Source organism: Heterodontus francisci, chromosome 13 (genome assembly GCF_036365525.1).
Source record: "Heterodontus francisci isolate sHetFra1 chromosome 13, sHetFra1.hap1, whole genome shotgun sequence".
NCBI classification, from domain to species: Eukaryota; Metazoa; Chordata; class Chondrichthyes; order Heterodontiformes; family Heterodontidae; genus Heterodontus; species Heterodontus francisci.
Window position 1 is genome coordinate 8811339 of NC_090383.1, and position 21845 is coordinate 8833183.

General features: G+C 42.6%; 1 protein-coding gene across 1 annotated transcript in view; it reads left to right on the forward strand.

The window, feature by feature from the left end:
- The window catches only part of jag1b (jagged canonical Notch ligand 1b), a 47672-nt gene that overhangs the window by 13311 nt on the left and 12516 nt on the right, over positions 1–21845 (forward strand). The window contains exons 4-17 of the mRNA XM_068044327.1: positions 3078–3332; positions 7206–7266; positions 12497–12627; positions 13054–13173; positions 15023–15136; positions 15406–15519; positions 16454–16567; positions 16948–16994; positions 17379–17552; positions 18918–19068; positions 19864–20028; positions 20718–20831; positions 21463–21576; positions 21690–21803. Of these exons, the coding sequence (XP_067900428.1) occupies positions 3078–3332; positions 7206–7266; positions 12497–12627; positions 13054–13173; positions 15023–15136; positions 15406–15519; positions 16454–16567; positions 16948–16994; positions 17379–17552; positions 18918–19068; positions 19864–20028; positions 20718–20831; positions 21463–21576; positions 21690–21803 (1788 nt within the window). The remainder of the gene's footprint in view (positions 1–3077; positions 3333–7205; positions 7267–12496; positions 12628–13053; positions 13174–15022; positions 15137–15405; positions 15520–16453; positions 16568–16947; positions 16995–17378; positions 17553–18917; positions 19069–19863; positions 20029–20717; positions 20832–21462; positions 21577–21689; positions 21804–21845) is intronic.

Below are 21845 nucleotides of genomic sequence, written 5' to 3' on the forward strand. Positions count from 1 at the left end.
GGTTTGCTATTCCATCTTAATCAGACACTGAAGTTCTGTGGGGGGGGGCAAATCGTCTCTTCAGCAGAGTTGCAATAATACTTCATCTGTCATATTTTTAATTAACATTGTTTGATTTTGTAATGTATTTGCCCTACATCAAACTGGGTAACTGTTACAAAGCAAAATATGGAAATTCCTAGCTTGTGGGGGTGGGAGGGGTGTGTTGGTGTGAAAGCAACAAACCTATTCCTTGCTGCACATTTGGCTGAGCGTGAATTGATATTTTTACACTTGGAACAATGCATTTGTTATCCAGTATGATCTTTGTAATCACAAAGGGAAGCAAAGCTCACTTATTACAGGCTTAAGATTTACAGCTCTGCGAATTGATATGGTCTAATATCAGGACAAGTTTATTAGCTAGAGATGAGTTTTAATATGTCAGATTCTTGTACGAATGCTTTTGCTGGTTATCTAGATTGAAGGCGGGTGAGCCGTTACTACAGCTGTAGGTTGGTGGTCAGCCCAGTAACTGTGCTAGCCAAGCGGGAGTATCAATGAAAACTGGTTGATGGTTGGCTGTGCAGCGAGGAAGCAGATCTGTCACTCTTCTATAACTGAGCTGCTGGGTGACAAAAAAGATCTTAACTAGATCAAGATATATAAATGGTGGATCTGGGTGTTAAAACTTGCGCTTTGTGTTGAAGGTGTACATCAAAACGAATGAACTGGTGCTGCACATTCCTGCAGATTATGCCTTAGTATTTTCTCTCATTTATCTTTTGCGGTTAACTATTGACTTGGCCTACAAATATAGGGCTATCCTTTACTGAATTTATTACACAAAGTGAGCAGAGTTAATTTGCAGGAAATCTGCCAGTTCACCTTTTTAGTTTTTAATTTTAACAGCTGTACTTCTGAATTTGGTTAAATAGTATTTACAATACCTTGGGCCAGATAAAGTTCCTTGTTACCTTTTTAAGCAGGTGGGTATCTCTGGAATGCTTAATTCTTAAATGTAGGATCAGGAAATAACTAACTTGCCACACCGTATAATCTGCTTATTATCTTGATTTGGAAATGATAACTTTTTTTTTGATCGGCCTGTTCGGGGAATGCCTAAGGGTTAATCTTTCTATGGTTTGCCTGAGTGCTCGTGTATGTGTTAATCTGTTGGTTTATCATTGTTTTGATGGACTTTTACAGATTGGTTATCAGGGATTGTTTTATCAAAGTGCTGCGGGGATGTAATGAAGATGGATAATATAAATGGCCTGCGGTGTTTAAACCTCTGAGCAAGAAAATAACCTTGGAAATCGTTTTGAGTCTGTTGGCTTCTTGGTTGGGAGAAATTTTAGTTGTAAATTTATGTATTTATAGACAAATGTTACTTCAGGTAACGATTTTTTGAAGAGTGGCCTTTATAATCACACAGTAAAACCCTTCCAGTTGTTAAAAATGTCCCAAAGCTGCAAGAGAAAGAAAGTTAGGCTGGGTTAGAGTTTGACAGTCATCCTGTTTGTTTTCAGTTGAACAGGACCTGCTGACTTTATGGGTCCAACACGAGTTCATTTAGTACATTAAACTGAGAATTACAGTAATGGTTATTGCACTGAAAGCATTCTAGAAATTAAAATCGGGAGTTACCGTGCACTTCAGAGTACCTACAAATTAGGAGCGGAAGTAGGCCATTCGGCCCCTCGAGCCTGTTCCGCCATTCAATAAGATCATGGCTGATCTGTTTGTGTTTCGAATTCCACATTCCCATCTACTCCCAATAACCCTTGATACCATCTGCCTTAAAAATATTCAATGATCCCGCCTCCACCACCTTCTGAGAGAGTTCCAAAGTCGCGCAACCCTCCGAGAGAAAATTTCTCCTCATCTGTCTTAAAGAGTTACCCATAATTTTAAAAATTGCAGCTGCTTCACTAGCTTCTTCCTGGAATATGTCCAGTTACCAAAGTTGCATTAAGTCCTTAAAAAGTCATTAAGACTTAGTTTCCCATAGCATTTGTAAGTTACATTAATATGCCAATATTTCATAATTTGGCTCATTTTTGTATAATCTGCTAGGATAATAAATACTTTGATGTGTGATCTCTTTCCAGCCAGGAGGCTGGGTTGGCTGCTGTCATAATTGACCATGGATGGGCAAAGCACAGTTCAGTGCTATCATCCCTTACTAACTGTGTGCAGGTATTCTAGATGTTTTATGATAAATCTTCACTTTCTAGCCAAGTGCTGCCGGCAGCAGGTTTAAAGGAAGCGTTAAATCGGGCTATTTGGCAGACTCAAAAGGCACTGTGAAATGCCACAGAGCTGTACGATGTGCCAGGTTGATGTGAAATATTATTTTGGCGGCATAATTTAGAGACGCTGTTCCAAGGTTGTTCTTGAAGCCTGAGATGACAGCTAATAATAGATAACATCTGAGAGCCAGTGTACCATACAGATTCTGATCACAGTGTGAAACCTTTTCTTAAGAGGGCAAGAAGTCTGCGTGCGGGAGAAGTGTAATTTCCAGTGTTTGCAGATATGTTATTGCTGCCAGTCTGCTATAGGGTAGAGCATATATGTCATCCAACATTACACTTGGTGTTAATTTGAGCAAACTTGCTCAAACATTGAATGATATCACTTTGATATCAGAATGTCAGATGTCGGGTTTCTCAATGTGAAGAACAAGTTATGTCGGCATTTGCATTCTTGACAGCTGCAAGGAGCCGTAACAACATTTTGTAAAGAAGGTAGAAACATAGAAAAGTTTACAGCACAGAAGGAGGCCATTCAGCCCGTTGTCTGTGCCAGTACTGGTATGTGAATATAGATATCAATCAGCATTCTGTGCAACAGCCTGTTGAATGGATCAGTGATGCATACGATAGGTGCTATTTTTGCTAGGGATTCAGTAAAGGAAAGGGCTACCATTGCCACAGGAGTAGGCCATTCAGACCCTTGAGCCGAAATCATTTGGAGAATGGTTATTCTACAGTCACTTCGCCTGAGAATGGGGATAAATTTTAGAGTTGGGTTAGTGAAGCAACAAAATATTCTTGTAGATATCATATTGTTGTATTTTGTTTTAACTACAGGTCCAGGAGACACGATAGAGAAGGCTGTCTATTCTGGGATGATCAATCCTAGTCACCACTGGCAAACCCTGCGACACAATGGTGCTGTCGCCCACTTTGAATATCAAATCAGGGTGATGTGCGATGAATACTACTATGGATTTGGATGTAACAAGTTTTGCAGACCAAGAGATGATTTTTTTGGGCACTATACCTGTGATCACAATGGCAACAAGACATGCTTGGAGGGCTGGATGGGACATGACTGTAACAAAGGTTAGTCTTTTTTCTTTTAATGTGACCTGTGGCAATGATTTTCTCAAATTGATTTTAATTGTGCTGGTGGCTTTTCTTTTTAAAACTTACAAGTGCTAAACTTGTATTTGAGAAGGGTGACATTGGATGGGAGCAATTAATCTATGATCTTTTTGGAAACCAGCCCAGGAATTTAGCGTGGCTCAGAAAAAGATTGTGCTCATTTTAAAAAGCCCCAGAAAAATCCTTCAGCAGTTATAACCGAGAATTGTTGAACTTGTATTCTTTAGCTATTGCAGATTTGAATATCCAGGGCTGAATTGGGGTGGCGCCCTTTAAACTCGGCAGGGTGCCTGCATTTAGTGGCCGCTGCAGAGCCCCCATGATAATATGCGCAGGGGCTCATTAGCATCACTGTACTGAGCACCCCCCTCTCTTTCCCCCCCCCCCCCCCCCCCAAATATTATGTGGGGAGAGGCGGGACATTCGGCGCAGTGAAGAATCCTTTGACAGCTGTGCAGCAGGTGCTGGGCTCTATTTAAAGTGCCCCAGCACCTACTTCCTGACAGCTGCCAAAGAAATACTTACCTGACTGCTGAAGAGTGGGGCTGCTGTCAATTGGGCAGCAAGGCAGAAAGTGCTGTAGAAATCCAGGTCAGGCAGCATCTGTGGAGAGAGAAGCAGAGTTAACTTGACCAAGTTCGCAGACCGGAAAGTTAACTCTGCTTCTCTCTCCACAGATGCTGCCTGACCTGCTGAGTTACCCCAGCACTTACTGCTTTGCTGCCACATACTTACCCTGCTGTGTCCCAGTGTCCTGTGAAGTTGTGATCCTCTTCCACTCAAGTGTAACATTCCTTCTTGTAGGTGTGCCGCACCTGGGTTATAATAATTTTGCACATTCCAGGACATGAGACTTAAATATATCATAAAAGGCAAATACGCAACAGAAATAAAACCATAATTGAAGAATAATTACCTGCTATGAGCATCTAATCATCTGAGTGTGAAAAGCTGCAGACTGATATGCATTTGGAATCTGTATTCATTTCTCTGCTATTATGTGAAAATACATGTAACTGCAATTATACGATCTTTGTTTTTAAAAAAAAAGAAAAATATGTTCATATTCTAGCTGCATTGCCAACTAGAAATATTACACCAATAAATATGATCAGCAGAAGCAAAGTGTTTGTGGACATGTGTCGATATGTAATAGTTGAAAAACCATTACAACAGCTCCGATTACTTCACTAGTCCGGCATTGGTTTTCAAACATGTGTAAGACAAACCTTGCAGCCAGAAATTAGGGCAGTTACACGGTGGAGTCACCTTTGCATTTAAAGGACCACAGCAAAAGCCGAGGATGGCAGAGGGGTGCTTTAGGGTGGCCCCACAGTGCAGCAAAGCCTCCCTGGTCACTGTCCTCCAGGCTGTGCGGGCAAGGCGGGAGGTCCTTTTCACCAGAGACGGTAAGAAGAGGCCCTCCTGCCTGAACATGGTAGTCTGGCTGGAGATGGCAGAGGAGGTGAATAGCCGTGGGGCTATCCGCCGTCAAAGGGTCCAATACTGGAAGGGGATGAGCGAGCACTCCCCCAGCCAGCCGGGGCCTGGTAGGCCTCGTGTGCACAGGGTATGAGCGCCAAAGTCATCCACAGCCAAAGGGCAATCAGATCAGCAACTTTCCTCCAGTCAGGCTGCTCGTGCAGATGTTGCACCAAGAAGGGGCAACCTCTCCCGTTTACAGAGAACACATTTGACGCAAATGGGAATGCACAGGTGTCACAGCAATGTAAATACGTCTTTCACTAAATGTTCCTCACCAACATGTGTCCTTTTCTCTATGCCAGCATGTAGCGCCAGTGTCATTCCTTTGCACCGTTGGCCCTTCAGATGAGCCAACATATGCGATAACATCATAGCCATGCCACCATTACTCATGAGCGTCTCCACGGATGCAGTGACATGGACATTGGCTCAGTCAGCTGCTGCCTCTAATAGGTTACACAGGGATGCTGCAGATGTGGACTGGGGCACAGCAGGTGAGCGAGGGTGACGTGTGGCTTGCAGAGCTCATGTTGGTTCCTATGGAGCAGACAGCCTTTGTCTGATAAGCCACTGCTGTACGACCCTAACTCACCGCTAGCCCCGTGTGCCGAGCCTGGGTGCCATCTGTCCTCCTTGCGTCTTTCATGCTGTAGGTCTTCAGCATCCTCATAGTCCGAGGAGGAATCCTGTTGACATCTGTCCTCATCGTGCCAGGCCTGGCCCCTATTGGGTCCGTAGTTGTGCAGAGCAGCAAAGAAAGGAGTTAGCATTTTCGGCCTGTAGTACAGGGCATCACCCTATCCATCCAGGCATTGGAAGCGTTCTTTCAGTATGCCGATCTCCTGCTCGGTGGTGGCTCCTGTAGCTCAGTGGCTGGCATTGTATCTCTCCTCTGCGGCAGTGGTGGGGTCTGTCACTGGTGTCGGGAGTCATGTCTGCAAAGGACAGCCCTTATCTCCAAGAAGCCAGCCCCACCATCTGAGCCAGTTCAGTGAACAGCGGTGGCAGCCGGGACTGGCATGAGACCCAGGTGTCGTTGCAGCTGCCTTAGAAGCGGTCACACATTCGCAGCAAGCATCTGCGGTGATCACTTACCAGCTTCACCTAGATTGAGAGGGCTCCTTTAATGGTGATGTCTGCAGGTGGGAGCCTGGCGGGAGGCCTGATGGCCACTTGAGTGCAGTCTATGAACATTACAACCTATGGTTCTCCGACAATGATGCCATTGCCGATGGCCCTCTGGGCCTGGATGTGAGAGCCTGTCCTGAAGCAGGCATACACGCTGGCCCTCCGGTGCAGGGCATTGGTGACCTTCCTGATGCAGTGGTACACTGCTGACTCTGACCCCACAAAGGTCTCCGGTGGGCCCCTGAAAGGCTGCAGAGGCATCAGGCTTGAGAACTGCTGCCACTATGAGGAACAAAGGCATGGGATGTCCACCAGAGCCCATGAGCTGCAGGTCATCCTTGAGCAGGGCACAGACGTGTCACCACCCTCGGTATGCGCGGTTGCCTCTGAGGCTGGTGTTCTGACATCCAATGGCATATCATGGGCCTGTAGATGCATGGCAGTCGCAATGGTGAGCTCCCCTTGGGAGCTGCTGTTCACGACCGGGGGCCTCTACGTGGCTCGCACCTGCTTGTTGATTTTTGCCTCTGACGCATACGGATCCTCAGGAGCAGAGGATCACACAATGTAGGCTGAGCCAGACCTATTTCCATGTGATAAACAAAGTTGAACCCTCCAATAATCCCAGACACCCTCCCTCCTCCCTTCCAATACGCAGAGCGAGACCCCTGTGATTCCCCCTCCCTTTAAGGATGCAGAGCGAGACCCCTACAAACGCAACTTGCCTTCTGTCATGAAACCGTCTGACTCCGATGACCTGCTGGCTTTTCAAATAGTGAACGGGCCGGCACGTGACGCCGCCTGTTTAAAGTAACATCAGTAAGTGTCCATGGAAAGGCGGCAGTCTGCATAATCTGCAGAGGTAAGTCCCGTTTAACATATTCTAATTGGGGTGCTGCCACTGTGCGGTTGGAGAGGGGCCGCACAGAGATCCCTCCCGCTGCCAGTAATCTGCAGCAGGCCCTTCTCCCCACAGAATTTTACAGGCCCCCCCCGCACCGTAACCCACCGTGTCGAGGGACTGGTAAAATTCAGCCCCCAATGTGCAGAAAAGTTCTCTCACTTTTCAGATTTAAATCCCAATTGCTCTTTTCAAGAAGATATATTTTTGGATTGACACTTTCTAATGCTGGTGGGGGTTAAACCATATCCAGCAGAATGTTTGCAAGAGTTGTCTGTATGCTAGTTGAATTGTAATACCCTCCTCTTCCTTTCCAGCTATCTGTCGTCAGGGTTGCAGCCCTGAGCATGGTTCCTGCAAAGTACCTGGAGACTGCAGGTAAACACACAAGCCCCTCTGAAAGCACTGGGCATTTATTGTAAACTTGATTGTAAAATGGGCAAAATTGGTCACATTGCAGCGAGGAAGTAGATACCTGAAACTCATGTTAATGTGCGAAACCCTTTGAGCTTTTGGAAGGAAGACGGACTTGCATTTATATAGCACCTTTCATGACCAAAGGCATCCCAAAATGCTTTACAGCTAATGAAGTGAAGATACTGTTGTAATGTAGGAAATGCAGCAGCTAATTTGCATACAGCAAGCTCCCACAAACAGGTCTTTGATTAAGATCAGAATTTCTTTTTTAAATGTTGATTGAGGGATAAATATTGGCCAGGACTCTGGGGAGAACTCCCCTGCTCTTCCAGATAGTGCCATTGGATCTTCTACGTCCACCTGAGAGGGCAGGCGGGCCGGTGCATCAGTTTAAAGTCTCATCAGAAAGACTGCACCTCAGGCAGTGCAGCGCTCCCTCGGTACTGCACTGGAGTGTCGGCCTAGGTTTTTTGTGCGGAAGTCCTGGAATGGGACTTGAACTCTCAACCTTCTGAGTCTGAGGTGAGTGCTATCCACCGAGCCACAGCTGACTCTTTGGAAAATGACTTGTTCGGAACCAAGACCTGTTCCAGGATTTGGGTCAGGACCTGATGTAAATCTTCACCGATCCTGCTGTACTCTTTCAGAAATATTTTTGCTCATCTCTTGAACGCTGCCAGGTCACAGAATTCCAGGCTTCCTGAGTTTGCTATTAAAGCATCGTATTGAAAACAATGCTAATGTGACAGTGATTAAATGACTGAAATGCCAAGAATAATTTCGCTGTAACGCTCGAGTCTGTAATAATACACTGAGTTAGAAAATTGTGGGTTCAAACCCTGCTCTGGGACTTCACTGCCCATATCTAGGTTGACATTTCACTGCACGCTCGTGAAGAGCATTTAGTTCCCCTGGTGTTCTGGCCAACAATGGTTTGCTATCTTGTGTTAAGACCTTACTTTAAGCAAATTGGCTGCTATGTTTACTTACAAAACATCAGTGACTTCATTTCAAAATTAACTTAATGGCAGTTTTAAAAAAATCTTTGGGACATCTTCAGGGCATGAAACTTCTGGTACAAGTTCTTTCTAATAAAAACAAACTGGTACAGCTTTAAAAAAAAAAACATTTTACTTGGAAATGTAGGAATAAACAGGGCTGAAGGAGATGATTGCTTTCGAACCTTGGGGCCAGACAGATGAACTGAAGAGTACACAATGCAGCGTACACTTTTAACTCTCGCCTGACTCTCCTGATATTTTCGCTCTTCTGAACAAGTCATTCTCTAAGAAACAATTCTGAATTGATCTCCCGACACTAAATTAATTTTAAACGCGTGGTTGTTTTGTTTTATTACTTGGGTTCCAATATTTATTTTTGGGACGTGTATAGAATGATGCAACACATCATGCCTGTATCTTGAAACAGGACAAAAAAGCAGACTTCAAAGGATTCCACTCCCAAGTCTGAACACAAATGTAAAGATTTGACACTTTTGAATTCCGTTTTTTTTTGAGGCCTCAAACCTGGAAGCATTACTGCTCATGTTTGCTGCAGGCCAGCGAAGCTCTGAGCTTTGCTACACTCCAAGGGTTAAATTGAGATGTTAAGAGTGGCAGTTTAGACATTTTATTAAAAACAATTTTATTTCGTAATTCAACAGTGGTTTTAGAAACTCTGCCAACATCTATTATGCAAGAAAGATAAGTGCAGGAACAAACCAACTCCAGGCTATCCTAATTGTTTGTGCTCCTGATCTCGAGGGAAGCTATGACCGTGGACTGTTGCCACTAGACTAAGTTGATGTTACATTGCTTGCTCTGACATGGTGATAATCACCAGTTGCACTGTAACTGTAAGCTATTTAAATTTGGTTCCATGTCCTCCCACCTCTACTCATTCTGCTCTTCATTTTTCTTTGTTTCCCACACAGCCCCCTTCCTCCAACCCCCCCCACCGCTCCCCATCCAGTGCATGAGCACTAACTTTATAAGTAGAAGCAAAGCAATCTTTAAAATAGGATTAGTCAAAGCAGTCTCTGCTCCTCTCTGCTGCACTCGAATTGTTCGGAGGTTAATGGCAGCGTCTCAGTAGTAACTGAATGCAAAAATTCGAATGCTGGCCTTTTTAATGCTTCGGTTGTAGTTGCTTGTTTGCAAATTTAGGAGCGCAGTTGTAGGTTTAGTTTAGGAAGTATGGAAGTAAATATTTTTTGTAATACTGCCATGTTAAAAGGCTTGTGCTGGGGAAATGGAGAGGTGGAAAAGCAAGGGGATTGCTGGGGGAGGGGTGCTTGTTGGGAGTGGGATAAAGCGCTTCACTTAACTTGCCATTTCCAGAAAGTGTAAGGGTGTGTGCGGTTGTGCAAATTGCTTAAAAAGATGGAATGTCCATTTCTTCATTTAATTGTTTTCCCATGAGACGCTTGTTCTCCAGAGACGACATAATCTTAAAAATTACACCTGTCTCTCCTGATCTGCAAATACAGCTAATGTACACACAGCAGGCTTTTAATCTGATGGTTAACTGAGCAGGTTTGTGCCCTAAATTAAATCCTTAAATTCCTTTCTATTAATTTTTGATAATTACTGTCAGGTTCAAATCAAAACTGTTGATGAAACTGACTAGAGCAGATGGGGAGAGGCTGGCATTAATTTGTGCTGTTGTCATCAGAATAAACATGCCTAGCAGGGGTTACAGCAATTGAACCAGCACAGCGAGCTTTGTTTCTAGGTTCTGGGCCTCCCATTTTTTTTTTAATATGAAAAAAACAGCTCACCTCCCACTCATTGTCTGGGCATGCACTGGTGATTATTTACTTAAGGTGCAATGTTCCCACAGTTAATTTGCATAGCTCCGCAGCTCTCTGCTGAACATTTGTATCTTTTACAATGGATTCCCCATTCTATGCCACAGCTGGCTGACCTGCTATCTGTAGGTTAGAAGAGTGAAGGCATTTGTAGAAGTTTAGGCCTTGTGTTCAATAATTTTTGGATTACAGAACTGAACATTGCTTGCCCTGAACTGTGTTTTCATCTTTTTTTGATCGCTGCATGAAGCATTTTAGCACTGATTTAGTTGGAGTTTATGCATCTGAAAGGTTTGCTTTCTGGTTCCATTTTAATACAATTACTGGCGAAGCCACTTAATAATTAAAAATGCTTAGTTCGTGCTTGAGTGGTTCATTGCATCTGCTGTGCTAACTTCAGCTCAGATTCTGCTGGGTAGGCGAAGATTGCCCATCTGTGCAAATCTAATGGAATTGTTGAGAATTTCCCATGAGAACTTGCTGAAGTATATTACAAACAGGATACTTCTTTGTGGCAGGGCTGTTCTGGATTAATACCTAATGCTGGGTTATTTTCCTTTCAGAAGAGTATATTTCCTTCTCTGGCTTGTTTTTAATTTGTTGAGACTTTTAAGTTGTTTCTGAATTGAATAATAGCCTTGCTTGAAGCAATAGCCCCTCCTTTCTCAGTCCCGCACCCCTATTTTATAAATAAGTCACTTTCGTTAATGCAGAGCTACTCCTAGATTTATACTGGGCAGTGACCTTTAAAGATTGCAACTAATCTATTTCTAACATCCACAATGAAACTTGCTCCAATGATGTTTAGCTGTATCTGTAAAATGGGGAAAGAAGTTAACAATTTTGGACTGTAAACGTTTCATAGCCTGCAGCTCATTAAGTCTGTGCTTGCATGTTTGCTTTAATTAGAAATTTTGCACAAGTTTGCTACTGAAAGTTAACAAATGGATTTTGTTTTTTTTTATCCTGTAATGAGCCGTTGAGAATTTTTGTTTTTGGGGGAAAGTAAATTCTTCTTTAACTTGTGTAGACAGGTTTATTTTTGGTTTATTAGCAGCTTCAAGTTAATTGCCGCCTTGCCACTTAGTCCTTGATTCCATGTCAACTCTTCTCTATTTACAGATCTCTTGTTTCCCATTAGATTAGCTTTTAAAACACTAGAGAATTAACAGGCTGTGGGTACGGGCCCTTGGTAAAATTATGGCAACTTTAAATTGTTCTGATTTTAATTTTCATTTCTTCCTCCCCAAACTCTGATATAAATAGTAAAGTAGGAAAGTCAGAAATGTACCTTTTAATGTTTGGTTCAAATGGGTAAAGTTATGGACAATTTTCGGAGACTCATTTTCTGCTATCCTGGGGGAAATAACATGGGAGTCGCGAAGGCTGACATTGCTTTTAGGTGCCAGTAACCTAATTAGAGCTTAAAAGATTCCTGGTTTATATGGTACTTGTTTTTCGCACTGCTTTGCAAGTACTTTGTAAATCAGCGTTGTAGATCTTAACTGCGATTTACTATTCTTAGTGCGTGCCTGCTGCACTTTTAACTGTCATGGCTTGTAATGTTAAACTTGTATCCAGACATCCAGCTGTAACTGCATGCGGTTCAGTTTTGAAGTGACTTAAACTCCATCCTTACCATCACCCAACCCCCGCCACCCCCACACTATCTTCAGCACTGGGAAAATAACATGGAGGGAGGGGGAATGCTAGAGTATGGGAAAAAGAAGTAATGAAATGAAAGACAGCTACCAAAATACACCAGGCTGATCATTTAACCTTAACTGTTGGACGGATCAGTGTTAGAAGTAAATTGCTTTCCAGCAGTCACTTTGGGGTCACAGGAAGTGGCTACATATCGGTCATTTCTGAGCAGTAAGTGGTGCCCCTGCAATGCCAGTAAGAGGTTTTCCTTTTCATCTGGTTGAAACAATCATGAGTGGTCTGCTGGTTCAGCAAGTGTGCATGTTTAGATTAAAATTAAGTTGGTATGGTTGAGGTGGGGATTTAAAAAAAAAAATCGATAGCTGGAATGTTAAATTTTGCTAGTCTGTTCAGGGAGTCTTGTGATTCAGGGTAGAAGCTGAATCTAATGCTAAGGAAGGATTCGTCACACACCCTTTCTGACTCAGTTATGCAGGGTCTGAAAATAAGATGATATTGTACTTGGTAGAAGCACGCTGTGTCTCCCTGAACAGTTACTCTTTTGTGTGAAAGTTGGCTTCAGACCTTGGAAAGTCTGCCTTAATGTTTATTTATAAGAAATGACAACATCAATAAACAAAGCAAAAAGGAATACCTTTTTAGAAACTCTTCAGAGAAGTTGAAGGACTGTTTGCCTTTGTAATTTTAAAATATAATTAATGTTTTGCTTGTTTACAGGTGCCAGTATGGCTGGCAAGGGTTGTACTGTGATAAGTGCATTCCTCATCCTGGATGTGTCCATGGTACTTGCATCGAACCATGGCAGTGTCTCTGTGAAACTAACTGGGGTGGTCAGCTGTGTAACAAAGGTAAGCTAAGCTCCTTAGATACGTTGGTGAGTTGCTAATGTTCCAAAATGCAGATGGGAGATGTTGGATTTAGTATAAAAATGTATTGTGATTGTATTGTAGATATGTTAAAGACTTAGTTGATTAAAAGGTCTTTCATTTTCTGTGTACCCAGTGATGATTCCAATGGTGCAAGATTTTTTTTAAACTGTCAGGAAGTCATTTTTAAACACAATCTTCAGCCAGAGCTGTCAGTGAGAATGAGGTTAACATTTGGAGTACTGATGGGGGCCCTGTCCAAAACCTGCAGTTGCTATCTGACCTGTCAATTTCCAATCTTTTTCTTTTTCTTCTGAAATTTCCAGCATCTGTTGTGTTTTCCTTTTTTGTCTCGCGTAAATGTAAACTGATTATTTTCTAACCAGACGTCTTGTCTTTGAATTTCAGATTTAAATTACTGTGGAACACATCAGCCTTGTTTGAATAGTGGTACCTGCAGTAACACTGGACCTGACAAGTACCAATGTACTTGCTCTGATGGCTATTCTGGGCAAAACTGTGAAATAGGTGAGTGTTAAGGTTAACAATTTGAGTTACAAAGTATTTACAGCACAACAACAGGCAATTCAGCCCAACGAGTTCAATCTGTGTTTATACTCCACGAGCCTCCTCCCCCACCCCACCCCCTTTCCTCGGTGCCATCAACATATCCTTCTATTCCTTTTTTGCTCGTTTATGTAGCTTTCACTTTCTGTGCTATTCGCTTCAACTGTTCCTTGTGGTAGCGAGTGCCACATTTTAACTGACTGTCATGCTCTCCTTTACAGCCCTGTTGTAATAATTGAGTCTAGTTAGCTGATCCATTGAGTAGCTGGATCTTGCAGTCCAGAAAAGTGTCTGAAGTAAATACTTGCATTTATATAGTGCCTTTCGTGACCACTGGATATCTCAGTGCTTTACAGCCAATTAAGTACTTTTTGACGTGTAGGCACTGTTATAATGCTGCATTTGTTGAGGAATAAATATTGGACAGGACACCAGGGAGAACTCCACTGTTTACTTCAAAGTAGTGGCATGGGATCTTTTACATCCACCTGAAAGACAGCACCTCCAGCAGTGCAGCACTCCCTCAGTACTGGAGTGTCAGCCTCTTTTTTTTTTTTGATGCTCAAGTCCTGGAGTGGGACTTGAACCCACAACCATCTAACTCAGAGGTGAGAGTGCTACCCACTGAGCCACAGCTGAAGCCACTGTGTCCAAGGAGGTCATTGGCAAAAGAACCAGGGGCAAAATGAGGAAAACCTTTTTTATGCAGCAAGTGGTTTGGATTTGGGGTGGATGCAGATTCAATAGCAACCTTCAAAAGAGATTTGAAGGAGGAAAAAAAAATGGCAGGGATATGGGGGAAGAACATGGGAGTGGGACTGACTGAATTGCTTTCTGAAAGAGCTGGCATAGGCTCAGTGGGACAAATGGTCTTGTTTTGTGCCGTACTGTTTCGATTTCAGGAAGAGAAAGGGGGAAAAAATAGTTTAAAGAAAGCACGTTGCCACGTTACTTAAGAATTAAGTTTGAATGAATTGAAAAAAATGCCCACGTTTGCAGGGGAAAAAAATTAGACCCATTTTAGAATCTTTTGGTTTTATCGCGCTTAACTGTGCAGTTCTCAAGACATACTCCTGCCTTTCTATAAACTTTAAGAATTTGCTTAAGGTTTCCCATTCAATGAAGAAAACACTTCCTTATTCTTAATAAACGCATATGAAAAGCAGCTGGCTGGCCTGTAGCAATGAATTGGTTCTGTCGATTTATCTGTCTCTTTTTGTGAGCTACCTTTTTTTTTCTGTTGATGGCTTTATTAGCTTGGCTTTACAAGTTTGCTCGTAGGCTTGACACATACGTGCAGAGATCAAATCTTTAGGCTCTGCTGTGGTATTTTGTTTCTAAGAAGTTTTTAAGATCCCATGGCAGTTTATCCAAGTCAGAGTACAAAGATCAACCCGTTTTTATCAAGGCACTTGTCGAGCTTGCTACAGTTTTTTCTAGGATCTTTTAACTGCCTACGGATGCAGTTAAAATATATTCTAATAAAAACTACTTCGAAGTGTAGGATTCCATTCCTGGAGCTGGAGGTCCTTGTTCTGGATCAAGTCAGCAATAAGTCATGGTGCATTGATTAGGTCAGTTTGAAATAAAAGATGATTTCCTGACTCTGAAATCATGGACTGCTAATGAGAACATGGGATCTGTATCCAAACAAAAAACAAACTGCCTGTTTACAGACCGTACAGTGGCACAGGCTATGGAGGCGGAGAGCGAAAGGCAGTTTGGGAAGCAAATGATCGGATAGGGTTATGACTTTTAAGGAATTAAAATAGAATGCTGAATTGCTGATGGGTATATTCTTGCACTCTAGCTGAGCATGCCTGCATCTCTGATCCCTGCCATCACGGAGGAAGCTGTTCTGAAACCGCAGTGGGGTTCGAGTGCCTGTGTGCCCCTGGCTGGACTGGCCCAACTTGCACTGTTGGTAAGTATCCTGATGCTTCCGATGCTGCACACGTAAGGCAGAGGCAGGGGAGACACAAAAAACAAAGACATGTCGGCCATTCTCCCAACTTTGCATTGCAGTTTAATTAAGTGTAAATATTTGCGCTAGCTCATGACAAATAAGTGAATATGCAAGTAAGATAAAGGCTGACCAAATCCAGAAGGAAAGAGGCAGACGTTAAACTTTAATGTAATTGCAGAATTTTCTTTGTATTTCACTAAATTTCTGTCACTCTTCTATTTGTGCAGATATTGATGAGTGTGCTCCAAACCCCTGTGCCCATGGTGGTACATGCCAAGATATGGTAGATGGCTTTAAATGTGTTTGTCCACAACAGTGGACTGGCAAAACGTGCCAGTTAGGTAGGTAACTTTTTTTTAATTTGGTTTGTACTTGTGTAATGAGCTGACCAGAAACCCATTATTTTAACCAGTGCCGTTCCTCTTTTTTTTTAAAGCTCCATTTTTGCTGATCACCTTTGAATCCTTTTCAAAGACTTGGACATGTAGATTGTTTCTAGTGCAACATACTTTTTAAATAAAGGTTGGGGTTGTTGGTGGGAAACATGCAGCAGTATTTGTTCCTCTGCAAAAGACACCACACCTTTCTCAGTCATGTCAACTCCCTCAAACCAAGGAGTTTTTCAGCTGGATTTAGAATGGGGATGATCTCAAAGAATGGGCTGGCTGCATTCCTTCTGCAATCCTTTAATCTGCCTGACTACAACGGGGGCAAGCAGAGTCTCACTGGACTTTGGAAATGCTTGATTAACTCCTTTTTATTGTCTAATCCTGCTTTTCTTGCTATTAGTTAGTAACTAGGCTTGTGTCAGTGAATCTGTCTAAACTGCATCTTGTGTTTTAAATAGGTGAATTGCCCTTTTTATTTCCCTTCTCCCCTTGTGTGCCACTCACAACTGATGGGATGGTGTGAGTGGGAGTTCCCCTAGAATGCTTACTGGTCGTCCTTAAGAAAAAGCTAAAATTTGTACATGGCAAGTGCAATTGTTGGGTTTCCTCCTGCTCTGTTAGCTTCCTCTCCTTTCACCTTGTGTCCAAGCTCCCTTACAAAGCGCTCTGTGCTTCGTGCAAGGATTTGGGTGAGAATAGATACATTACCTAACTTCGGTTGGAGTGGGTGCCCTGCGATTTGAAGCTGTAATCACCGGAGGGTAAAACACAGCTCAATTATGACATGCTCACTCTCTCTTTCTGTTTTGGTTACAAGAGCAAGTTCTCATCTGCCCAGAACAGCTATTTTCACATGACTTCTTAAAAATTTCCTTTCTTGTCCCAGATGCCAACGAATGTGAGGGAAAGCCTTGTGTAAATGCAAACTCCTGTCGAAATCTGATTGGTGACTACTACTGTGATTGCATGCCTGGATGGAGTGGCAAAAATTGCGATTCAGGTTAGCATTTTTATTTGTGTGGGGTTGTTTATGGATCTGAAGTGTATGGTTTGTCAAGTTCAAAACTGCCTTCAGAACGACTAACTAAAAAACGTTGCTGGGCAGGGAGACATCTGCAGAACTGTTTTCAAAAAGGGAGTTGAAGTGCCAGCGTGAAAATAATAGTTTTATCAGTCATTGGGACAGATTGTAACTACTTCCTGATATCAAGCTAAAACTGAAGTTTGGGTAACTATTTTCAGAGGGTTGTCTGGCATTAGACCCAACATAATCAGCTTACCTAAGAGAGAGCAGCAAATATGACAGAATTGTATCCCATGGATACAAGGGAGTCTTTTTAATATCCTAATCCCTCATGTTTACAATTGTTTTATTTACAGATGTTAATGACTGTCATGGGCAGTGCCAAAATGGGGGAACTTGCAAGGTGCGTCTTTGCTTTTTATGTGAAAAGTTTTTTTTTGTCAAAATTGCAGAGATTCAGTTTTAAGTTAAAATTCATTAAACCACTTGGATTTAGTGCAAGCAAAATTTATCTGCATTTAATTTCGATTTGACAAACAACTCTGTCACAGTTTAAAGTTTAACGTTTTTTAGAATTGAGAATTTTTTTAGCATTTTGAACCACGTATACCTCCAGCAAGGCGATGAGAACTCACTTGTGGTCTACCAGTAATTCAGCTTGTTTCTCTGCTGGACAAATTACTTGAGAGCTGTCTGTGTTTTTTCAATTCATTTTACCCCATTTTAAGACTGTTTTCGGGGATTAAATGTGCTTGCACTGACCTGACTGATTTCTCCCTCTTTTCAGGATTTAGTTAATGACTATCGCTGTACCTGTTTGCCTGGCTATGCAGGAGATGACTGTGAGAAAGATATCAATGAATGTGAAAGCAGCCCCTGCCTCAATGGGGGCCACTGCCAAGATGAAGTCAATGGATTCCAATGTCTCTGCCCTGCTGGTTTCTCCGGAAACCTCTGTCAGGTGAGCACTGGGTGTAATGCATGCTCTGGATAACTGGGCTACCACAAAAGATCTCTGTTCTACTGGTATTCACTGTGCCTTTCTAAGTCACTTCAGGCCTCCTGCACACTGGCTAAGGATTAGAATGAAAATTCGGAAGCAGAGTATAATTTAAATTCTGTGTAGTTAAAGTGGCCTTTTGCTCTTGCGCTCGCTCCCCCTCCCCCTCCCCCACATGACAGCACGAGGTTACAATCGCATAGTGGTTGTTACTGGACTCATAATCCAGAGGCCTGGACTAATGATCCGGAGAAGTGAGTTCGCATCCCACCATTAGCTGGAGAATTTAAATTCAATTAATTAAAAATCTGGAATAAAAAAGTAGTCTCAGCAATTGTGACCATGAAACTACCGGATTGTTTATATTAAAAAAAAACCCCATCTGGTTCACTAATGTCCTTTTAGGGAAGAGAATCTGCCATCCTTACCTGGCCTACATGTGACTCCAAACCCACATGTAGTTGCCTCTTAACTGCCCTCTGAAATGGCCTAGAAAGCCACTCAGTTGCATTGAAGGCGGCACACCACCACCTTCCCGAGGGCAATTGGGGATGGACAATAAATGCTGGCCTTGCCAGTGATGCCCACATCCCATGAATGAATTAACAAAAAAAAAAATGACTACAGTCAATGAAGTATATTTGAAGTGCAAAGCTCGTGAAAGATGCTGTGGAAATGCAGGTGTTTTTTTTTTCTTGAACCAATTCTTTTATTTTCACCCTACCCTTGAGCATTAATTCCTGCTGGAGCTCCACATGATTGTATTTTATATGCGACTTCCAGACAAGGGAGTCCGCTGTAGGGGTTGAAAGGGAAGAACTAACAGGCAATCCTGTCTTCGCTCTGCACCTTCTGCATCTTTCCACCAAAAAATCACGTGATCAGGAACTCCTTTTTTTTTCTTCCCATCCCCTCCCCTCTTCAACCCCAGGGTTGTTAATGTTAATTGTGGTGCCAGAGCCGTTGGCTGGAGTTTAACGAGCTGCCCATGATCACATCACGCCGGGGACCTTCTGATCTGCATGGCTATTTCATATTTCCTTTACCTGCTAAGTAACAGAGCGATCCTTTTAACCCGAAGGAAAAAAAAGTTAGGCAGTTCATATCTCTCAAGATAACTTGCAGATGAGTAATGTTGAAACCCAGAAGTACAATAGTGCTATAGGTCAGTGCTAACTGGAGTGCGATTAAACTCTAGGTGGAAGGGTTGAAGTGTTATAAATGTGCTGCCTTTGTCTTGTTGACCTCTTTTTTTTTGAATGTTTGATATTGCCTATCCTCTGTAGGTTAGAAGAACTTAACTCTTTCCCTTTTTACACATTGCAGCTGGACATTGATTATTGTGAGCCAAATCCATGTCGGAATGGGGCGCAGTGCTTTAATCTGGCCAATGATTACTTCTGCAGCTGCCCAGAGGACTATGAAGGAAAAAATTGTTCCCATTTGAAAGACCACTGCCGAACTACTCCCTGTGAAGGTACATCCCAGTTACTTGCTTAAGCAGCTTTCTCTTATCTTAAGTGCTATGGGGGGGGAAAATGCTAAGCAAAGTTATGCCAGTTATAAGATAGCATGCATGTTCTTTTATGTTCCGTGCCATTCCAACTGGGTTATTGGTACACGGCACGGCTATTGGGTCATTGAGGCATTATTATAAACCCTGTCATAAACAAAATGCATATTCTTCGATGTTTCCAGGATGCTGTGGGAATCTTGAGCTATCCTTTCCTACAGAAAGGAAAGGACGTTATTTTCAAGGGAACAGGCACTGGCTAACCATTAACTAGCTCTGTGTGTGTTCCGCCTAATAATTGCTCAGTGGCTTTCTCATTCTGTTCTATGTGGATGGAGGGTGTTGGGTCAGACCTACCACAGAGTGCAATCATAATTCCTCAGCTTGCTTCTGATATGTTTTAATGTTTGCAAGAAAATGTATGTACCTCAATTGTTTATACTTTCAGAAAAAAATGCAGTCAAATTGTATACCGTCATGGCAACACATCTTTGTGTTCTGTGTCTAAAACATTACATTTGTGGTTTCCCACTCACTTTCCCCATTGCCCTGTGCAACAAAAAAAAATCCTTGTTTGATGTGGAGTAGTGGCACTCTTCCAAAATTTGAGACCATGCTCTTAATTTAAAGTATTTTGTGGAGGAATTTATCAGTAGCTGTATATGCATCTGGATGTCTTTTGTTATCGTTTGAATAAGAGTTCATTGACATGGGTCTGAAAAGTTCCATTAAAGTATTTTGTTTCCTGTTATTTTTCAGTTATTGACAGCTGTACCGTTGGTGTAGCATCCAACAGTACCCCTGCTGGGATACGGTACATCTCTTCAAATGTTTGTGGGCCTCATGGGAAATGCAAGAGTCAGGCAGCGGGAAAATTCACCTGTGACTGCAATGAGGGATTCACTGGCACCTACTGTCATGAAAGTAAGAATGACATTTCTCTCTCTCTCTCTGCCTCTGTCCCCCTGCTTCCTTCCCTCCCCATCTCTCTCCCTCCCCTTGACTGTGCCCCTCCCCCATCTCTCTTCTCTTCTCCCCGCCACCCCCCCCCCCCCCCCCCCCGAAGCCCCATTTAAAAATAATTGCTTCAGTTCCTCCTCTGTAAATGTTGAGCTGCAGGTCATAACTGCTCTTGCACTAGAAGAGCAGTACCTCTTGTTTGAACCTTGGACTATGCTGTAGGTTGGACATATTTCCTTGACTAGCAAGGCTTTTATTTTCCCTTGTGACCTTGTGGCATCTGTGAATAATCAGCTGGTTGTCCCTGATCTTGACACAGAATTCACTTGTGGGGAGACCACACTTGGTAACAGAGTGCAGTTTTAAAACTTGTGATCAATTTTCTGTCTTTAAGTTTGTAGTTTGTTTGAAGCGGAAATCTTTGTTTCAACATGAGATTAAAACATTCAGGCTATTTAATAGTCTTTATCTGCGCTCCGTTTTCTCTGATCAGATTGCATCCGAAATCAGCAGGAACTTGCTCATTTAGTGTTATTGATCAAAATGTTGGTTTGAAGTTTGAGAATTTTACACGTCACTGAAGAATAGTGACTGTTGAAAAACAGAAGTTTACTTTTATTTTTGAAAATGACCACCTACATTTCCCATTGCAGACATTAACGACTGTGAGAGTGATCCCTGTAAAAACGGCGGCACCTGCATTGACGGAGTCAACATTTATCAGTGCATATGTCGTGAAGGGTGGGAAGGAATCCTTTGCCAAATCAGTAAGTTGTGCTATCTCCAAGTTGTTTTTGCAGCACTCAAATGTTTAAAGCAAGATGTAGAATTGTTTTGTGATCTGTTCAGTTAATAGATTTGTGATGCAGTTGGTGCATGCCTCAAGATGTTGCTTGTATTCCTAAGGCTAGAAATTTCGAAGCTGGATAGTTTTAGTGAAACCTGATTTTGATGTATAGATTTTGTTGTATTTGCCAGGCAGGCATTGCAGTAACAACTTGCATTTCTATAGCGCCTTTTAATGTATTAAAACATCATAAGGTGCTTCACAGGAGTGTTAATTTGACACCAAGCCATATGAGGAAATATTAGGACAAATGCTTGTCAGAAGGGTGGGGGGGAGGTGGTTAAGAAGGGAATTCCAGAGGTTGGGACCTCGGGCAGCTGTAGGCATGGTGCCAATAGTGGAGCGATGGGCAAGAGGTCAGATTTGGAGAAGTGTGGAAACCTTGGAGGTTTGTAGGCCTGGAGGAGGTTACACAGATAAAGAGGGGTGTGTGTGAAGGTGCACTTTTTTAAAATGGCACTGCTTGGTGTGAAATAGTGCTACCTCATAGCTGAAGCAACAAGTGTTTGGTGTGCAGCTGTCAAGTTAGTCTTTGCGTTTCTGTTTTGCAGATATTAATGATTGCAGTATAAACCCATGCCAGAACGGAGGCAAGTGTCAGGATCTGGTGAATGACTTCTACTGTGAATGCAAGAATGATTGGAAAGGCAAAACATGCCATTCTAGTAAGTATTCTTTGCTTATTTCCTCATGTTTTTGTTTATATTCATTGTGTTGCTCGCACAAGAAAGCAGAACTGTTATCTGGTGTGGACAATTTTTAAACTTGTGCTTTGCAGGAGATAGCCAATGTGACGAAGCCACGTGCAACAATGGCGGGACGTGTTATGATGAAGGTGATACGTTTAAGTGTATGTGCCCTGTTGGCTGGGAAGGCGCCACTTGCAACATCGGTAAATATTTGCATTATTTTATTTTACGCCTCATTTTCTCAT